Source organism: Ailuropoda melanoleuca, chromosome 13, assembly GCF_002007445.2.
Source record: "Ailuropoda melanoleuca isolate Jingjing chromosome 13, ASM200744v2, whole genome shotgun sequence".
Lineage (NCBI taxonomy): Eukaryota > Metazoa > Chordata > Mammalia > Carnivora > Ursidae > Ailuropoda > Ailuropoda melanoleuca.
Genome location: NC_048230.1, coordinates 74,985,632 through 74,993,231, shown reverse-complemented (window position 1 = coordinate 74,993,231; position 7,600 = coordinate 74,985,632). Strand labels below are relative to the sequence as shown.

Below are 7,600 nucleotides of genomic sequence, written 5' to 3'. Positions count from 1 at the left end.
GGGCTCGATCCCAGAACCCTGGGATCATGCCCCAGGCCGAAGGCAGATGTTTAACAACTGAGCCATCCACGAGCCTCAAGATCGTGCATTTCTAACAAGTCCCCCCCCCCCCGCCCCTGGGATATGCTGCCGGTCTGAAGTCCATTCTTTGAGGAGCACAACTCTAAGCATTAAGGACAAGCAATTCCAAGCGATTAAAGGCTGAGTTATGAGAGCAGATGGGCTTTCCTGATAAAATGCTCATTAACATCATGTGTTCAGCTCCCTGCACAACACCAGTTTGGGGCAGGGTTTGAGGGAAGCACAGGGAGAAGGAGGGAGAGGCCCAGAGCGGAGAAGGCTTAGCTGCCGCAGCCTGAGGCTCTTACCCTGGCTGGGAGCCGGAGCTTTCTGAATGAAGAATGGGGGCAGCAGGGCCCTGGCTCCTGTCCTGGAGGCCACAAGGACTTGGGCTCTGAGAGCCAGATCTGAGTCGGCTCTGTTCCCGGCCTTTGCACCCCACCAGCGGGTCCCAGGGAATGATGCTCACCCTCAGTGGCAAAGTAGGGTAAGAAGGTCTCCCCACAACTACCCATGAGAAATCAGTGCCCGAGAGCAGAAGGGACATGTCCACTGACCCAGCTCGCTAGAAGCAAACCCGGGTTTGATCCCAGGCCTCCCGAAGGACTCTCACAAGCAAAGAGAGGCCTCTTGCATGTGCGGTTCTGTCCTGATCCCTCTCTTGTTCAACGGCAGGCCAGTGGAGCAAAGCATCCGCGCTCCCACCCCAGCCAGCGCGCTTGCCTCTGCAGGGTCTGGGAAACCATCTCTACGTTCCCACACAAAACACTTCAGACGCCAGGTGTGTGGGGTTTTCCCACAGCAGTGCGATTCATTTCTCCAGTGGCCACCAACTGGGTTGTCCTACAATTTAACTCCATTCTGAGTCTATCTACCTGCAGGCATCAGACCACACAGGTGAAAACTACTCCCTACTTCCGAACGTAAATTGGTGTGGCCACTGTGGAAAATAGGATGGAAGTTCCGCAAAACATTAAAAAGGGAACTATTATCTGATCCAGCAATCCCACTTCTGGAGAAGTATCCCAAGGAAATGAAAATAGGATCTCAAAGAGATTATCTGCACCCCTGATTTCACTGCAGCATTATTCACAGTAGCCAAGATATGGAAACAACACGAGTGTCTGGCAAGAGGTGAATGGATAAAGAAGATGTGGGGGGTGTGTGTGTGTGTGTGTGTGTGTGCGTGTGTAAAATGCAAAATTGCTCAGCCATGAGAAAGAAGGAAATCCTGCCATTTGCAACCACTTGGATGAAACTTGAGGGCCTTACGCTAAGTGAAATAAGCCATACAAAAGCAAATACTGTATGATCTCACTTATGTTGCTGAGAAAGTAAACCTTCAATGTCCTGATCACAAAAAAAGAAATGATAATTCTGTAGCGAGATGGAGGTGGAAACCAACACTAGGGTAGTAATCATTTTGGTATATACAAGTGTATCGATTCAACACATTGTACACCACTTAAACTCAAACAGTGTTATATGTCGATTACATCCCAATAAAGCTAGGGGCAAATAGACTGCCTCTCACCTCAAGTGCCGGTCTCAAGTCCAGCACATCCATACTTCAGATTGACCAGTTGTAAATCGGGGCTTCCCACAACCCCACCCCCTCAGCTCCACTGATTTTCTAGGATGCCTCACAAACGCAGGGAAATATTTACTTTCACTTACATTACCAGGTTAGTAGAAAGGATACAGATTAACAACCGGATGAAGAGGTTCATAGGAGTTTGGGAAGGTTCCCCCCCCCCCCCCNCCCCCCCCCCCCCCGCAATCCAGAGGCTACACAGGGACCCAATCCTAAATCACCTCATTAGCATAAACTCAAGTTTGATCAGAAGGACTTGTTAGGAATAACAAAAGACACTCCCATAGCCTAAGAACTTCCAAGGGTTTTGAGATGCTCTGTGCCAGGAATGGAGACAAAAACCAAATACATCTATTTCTTATTATTACACTCCACATAAACTGGCTTTAAGTAAAAAGGGAATCCATTGGCTCATATAACTGAAAGGTTCCAGGGTTGCCAGCTTCAGGAATGGCTTAATCAGGGCTCAGTGTCTGCCTCTCAGTCCTGCCTTCTTCCTGGTTGGCTCCTGTCCTGGATTTAAGGTCAGGAGCTCCGGACTGTCACTAACTCGCAGCCGGTCCATCAAGAAAGAACCTCTTCCTGGTGACGAAGGTCCTGGGATCAGCTTTGATTAAGCCTGATTGGCTGACCGGTTTAGGTCAAAGATAAGCTAGGGAACTGGCAGGAAGAGAAGAGGAATGCCAGAAAAGGGAGAGGCCTGCAGAAAGTGCTGTCTACATGTCTGCCTGCCTGGCTGTCTGGTCACCTGGTTGCCTAGTTATCTGATTCTCTGCTTGTCTGATTTACCTGGTCACCTGATCAGAGGGGATCTCTCTGGGGCTGAGGTGCTGATTGAGGAAACCAACTTGCCTCCATCAGGCCCTGAAGCTGAAGAAGGAAAAGACGTTAACTTCTAGGTCCCTGTTCCCAATTAGCTGAAGACAGAGGCTCTGGCGAACATCTTTGGGAAAACATGAGGAAGGGTCCCCACTTCTGCAAGAAGCCAGGGAGGAGGCCCTGACCTGAGTTCCTGGATACTCAGCTCCTGACCTGGCTCTCCCAAGAGACTGGGAGCTACAAAGATAGATTTGGGAGTACAACAGAGAACAAAGATCCTTGTACCAGTCAGGGTCCCAGTAGGAAATAGATGCAAATTCAAATCAGGAAAATCCTGGGAGAGTTTGATAAAGGGACTATTTACAGAGAGGCTTGGGCAGGGTATCAGGACATCTGGGGGGAGAGGGGACAGTAGTGACAACTGGACTCTCTGACCAGCCTGGGGTCTGGCGAGCCAAGGGGAGGGAGCTAGCAGCTAGAAGAGTCAGACCCTAGAGGCAGGGATGGCTCAGTGAAGGCAGCTGGCTGGCCAGGAGCTGAGACCTGGGACAGAGACCCAGCCAGGGTGGGAGGTTCTGGGAGGGAGCTGGTGGAGTAAATGCCCCCCCCCCACATTCCTCCCTCCCTCCAATGTCCTGCTCCTGCTCCCATTGGTCATACTCAGCGGGAAGCCAGAATGCCAGCAGCCCCCTGGGGCAATCCCACAGCCCAGCCTCCTGGAGCACAGAGCTAGGTGAAGAGGCTGGGAGGGTGGGCCTAGAAAGAGCCCAGAACAGCCCTGAGCACAAGGAGTACGTCTGGGGGCTCTCCAGGGGCTGCTAAAACCGAAATCCAAAGGTCTGATGATTGCCCACGGAAGAGGAAATGGGCCTCCAGGGATCCCGCCCCCCCCCCCCCCCCCCAACCNCCCACGGAAGAGGAAATGGGCCTCCAGGGATCCCCTCCAGGGGGACCCACTGGGTGGGAGGCAGAAAAGGCCCCTCAGGCTGCCATGACTCCAGGAACCTGGGGAGGCGCCAAGTGAGAAAGGCCAGCCGTGCAGAGAACACTGGCTCCAAGCATCTCTGAGCCAACAGATAGATGTCCTAAGCTGGGGAAGGGGTACATTTTGACTCTGTGTCCAGGTATCATCTCTGAGCGGCTCCAGGGCCCCTCCTGCGTGCAAGGGAAGTCCTGACAAACTCAAGCACGCTGAGAGGTAAGGATCACAGTCAGAGCCGGGCTTTAGGCAGGGGTCCCCCGGGCCTCCACGCAGGCCCCACACGTGGCTTACTGCTCCAATGTCACTGTCTGCTGATTCTGCATAATTTCATAATCTGCATTCCGTAACCTTCACAACCTGCATTTTCATATTGCACAGAGCTCCCCGGATTGCGTAGCTGGTCCTGATGACAGCTGGCCAACTTTTGCAAAGCCTACCTGGAAGAGGGTGGGGGCAGTGCTCAGCCCCAGGCCTCCTGCAGGGACAGTACAACAGTCTGGGTAGGGGAGAGACCTCAGCTGTGGGGTGGGGAGCGTGCTTTTGGAGTCCCTTACATGGAGTCAGGTAGATGAAAGCCTACTGCTTCCGGGGCAGGGGCAGCCCCACACAGAACGTGCAGACCAAGGCAAACCACCCCAGGAGGCAGCCACAAGGGACAGTGGATCCAGGTGACAGGGATATCGGTCAAGGCCTGAGCCTCTGGCCCGGGCAAGCTGCAGGTTGAGGGGCTGTGTCACTTCCAGGTCCCCAGCCTGAGATGGTCCAGGTTCTGAGAGCCCCACACAGCACCAGCTGCCCTGCCAAGGTGCCAGGGTCATCTGGCAGTCCCTGGGGCCTGGTGTCCTCTTACACCCTATGACATCAGCTGGGGCATCTTAGATGTGGGGGGGGGGAGTGGGGGGGAGGGTGTAGGCGGAGCCAGCTCGTGTGGCCCAAGGGCAGGAAGTCAGGAGTGGTGGAGCTGGAAGACACCAGTGTGCCAGGCCCCTTCAGGTGCCCTCCATCCTTCACCCACTGCCGGATATTGTGACACAGCCACTCCTGTGGGTAGGGGGAGTCACAGAGACAGGCAAGAGAAGAGCGAGTGCTTCTAGGTCTACACCCCAACATCAAAAGTCTCAGGACCCCTTCTCTATGGGGAACTAACCAGGCCCTTCCCGCGGCATCATGAGATAGGCCCTATTATTACCCCCATGCACAGTTTTATGCACACGGGGTAGCAGCCGCCAGAGGCAGCCCCCGGCCAAAAGATGAAGTCCCCACCGCTGGAAGTCGTGACATTGAGGAGATGGGTGGAGCTGACAGCATGCCCTGCACCGGGCAGGACCGGGCCTGTGCACCCTGACCGTGTGCGGTGGTAGGCAGTGCGGAAGGGGGCTGCGCACTGAGTACCTGCGGATAAAAGCCTCTTATCAGCCAGCTCTCTCGCCTAAAAGACTTATTAATGCCCCCACTTCAGGGATGAGGAAACCGAGGCTCCGAATGATGTATTTTTGCCCAGATCACATCTAGAGGGCACGCGGCAGAGATGAAATTCAAACCCAGGGAAGGTACAAAGAGTACGCGAGGACTCGCAAGATGCAGGAGGCAGGAGATGCGGCAGGGACCGTCTTTCTCGCCGTCGGGAGCCGCTGGAGATTTCTGAACCAGTAACGCAATCGGGTTTGGGGTCTCAAGAGGTCCCTCAAGCGCTGTGGGGAGAGCAGAGGGGTTTGGGGCCAGACGGGAGGCAAAAAGGGTCATGAAAGGCCTTTGCATTTGTGGGTGCTTCGAGTGGCCCATGCTTACTAGTGGTCCTGTGCTGCCCCCAGGTGGTAGTCCGCAGATTTGCTTCCTTTGCTTTCCAGCAAGTTCCCAGGTGATGCCGATGGTCTGGAGACCACACTTGGAGAACCACAAGCTTAGCTGTTTTCGAGGCACCCGCTGGTCGAGCTGTCCTGCGGGGAGAAGGGGATTAAAGAGGATCCTGACTTTTAAGAACTGTGACCTTAGGGGCGCCTGGGTGGCTCAATTAAGTGTCTGGCTTGGGCTCAAGTCATGATCTCAGGGTCCTGGGATAGAACCCATCGGGCTCCCCACTCAGCTGGAAGACTGCTTCTCCCTCTCCCTCTGCCCCTCCTCCACACTTGTACCCTCTTTCTCTGTGTGTGTGTGTCTCAAATAAATAAATTAAATCTTAAAAAAAAGAAGAAGAAGAATTGTGACCTCAGATGGGAGACACTGGAAGCAGGTGAGGGGGGCTTCTGAGAGTGTTGGGCTCAGAGAACAGCAAGGACTCAAAGGATCCCACTCCTGGAGGAGGCAGGAGCTTCGGGACATCCGTGACATGCCAGCCGCATTTTCCTACGTCATCTTTATTAATAGAAAAACATTTTTTTATCGCCATTCTAAGCATTTTACATGTCCTAATTCAATTAATCCTCACAAATCTGTGAATTCTATTAGCGCCCTATATGGGCTGAGTTGTAGCCCCCAAAATTCATATTTGATGTCCTAACTGCCAAAACCTCACAGTGGCTGCACTTGGAGATACGTCTTTAAAGACACAACTAAGCTAAAATGAGGTCATTTGGGTGGGCCCGAAGCCAATATATACTGGCGTCCTTATAAGAGGAGGAAATTAGGATACGGTCACAGATGGAGGGAAGGCCATCTGCAAGCCAAGCAGAGGCCTGGGAAGAAACCAAGCCTGCCAAAACCTTGATCTCAGACCCAGAACTGTGAGAAAATGAATTTCTTTTTTTTTAAGATTATATTTATTTATTTGAGATAGAGTGAGAGAGAGCACAAGCAGGGGGGGCAGCAGGCAGAGGCAGAAGCAGGCTCCCCGCTGAGCAAGGAGCTCCATGTGAGGCTCGATACCGGGACCCTGGGATCATGACCTGAGCCAAAGGCAGACACTTAACCAGTTGAGCCACCCAGGTGCCCTGAGAAAATAAATATCTGTTGTCTAAGCCATCCAGCTTGTGAGACTTTCTTACGGCAGCCCGTCCAGACGAATGCATTTTCATTGTACAGATAAGGAAACTGAGGCACGCCAAGCTTAATTAATGTACCAGCAGCTACCTGAGCCCAAGTAGTCTGGCTTCCAGCCATGTTCTTTTATTTCCAAGCCACTAGGCACTATATCCCCTTGCCCTTGTCCCCTCCCCTAAATACAGTGACATTTTTGCAACTCTCATTGGACTATTAAGATAGTCACCTAAAACCCACCTCCTTGCCACTCCTCCCACTTCCATCCCTTCTTCCCCACCGCAGCATACCACCCCCCTTCACCCCAGGGATTTTTCTCTGACCCAAATCAATGTTGTCCCTGCTGTGTCGAAAGCCCTCAATGGCTCCCCACTGCCTTTGGGATGCAGCTTTTCAAAGCCAGTTGCAGACATCATGACACACCACCGGCAATACTTCAACACACGTGGTCTGCCCAGAGAGGCAGGATGGACCCCAACAACTGGCACGCCAAGTGGGTGTCTAGGTGATGACCACAACCACTGGAGGTCTCTCTTCTCTGGCTTTGGCTTATTAACAGTTCTGCTCCCTGCTTGTGTTGTGAGCTGTGCTGCTTTGTGCTGCATTTGCTGAGTCCTACTGACCATCAATAATAGATTGTTCCAGCCAACACTGGAATTTTCAATAGTTGGCATTTAGGAACAGGAGTGTGGGATTGGGGTCCTCCTCACTGTGGCCCTGGGTCATGTACCTTGGCCTGGACCTACCTATATGTCTCATTGCATCGTGTTGCAATTTCAGCCTAAGCCATGACTGATGCCAGGCTCAGAGGAACGACTCTTACTCTCTGACCCTTGGGTGTGTGACCGATGCTCTCGTGTGGCGGAGAGCAGTCATCGTGTGGCCTCCTGAGGTTCACACTTCTAAAAAGCCGATGGCTCCGCTGAGCCCTATGAGCCTTAAAGGGAAGAGACACAATGCCCCCCCCCGCCATGGCACAGACCCAAGGCTATTCCTTCAAAACACATGCTTTGCCTCCTTCTTCACTTAACATAGCCCTGCCACCCTGGAACCCACCTACAACCCTTCTTNACTTCTTTTTTTTTAAAAGATTTTATTTATTTATTTGACAGAGATAGAGACAGCCAGCGAGAGAGGGAACACAAGCAGGGGGAGTGGGAGAGGAAGAAGCA

At 52.7% G+C, this 7,600-nt stretch overlaps 1 protein-coding gene across 1 annotated transcript in view; it reads right to left on the bottom strand.

The window, feature by feature from the left end:
- Window positions 1-4,910: 4,910 nt before the first annotated feature.
- Window positions 4,911-7,600, bottom strand: part of LOC117795750 — a 7,149-nt gene continuing 4,459 nt past the window's right edge. The window contains exon 3 of the mRNA XM_034641606.1: window positions 4,911-5,392. Coding sequence (XP_034497497.1) covers window positions 4,911-5,392 — 482 coding nt within the window. The remainder of the gene's footprint in view (window positions 5,393-7,600) is intronic.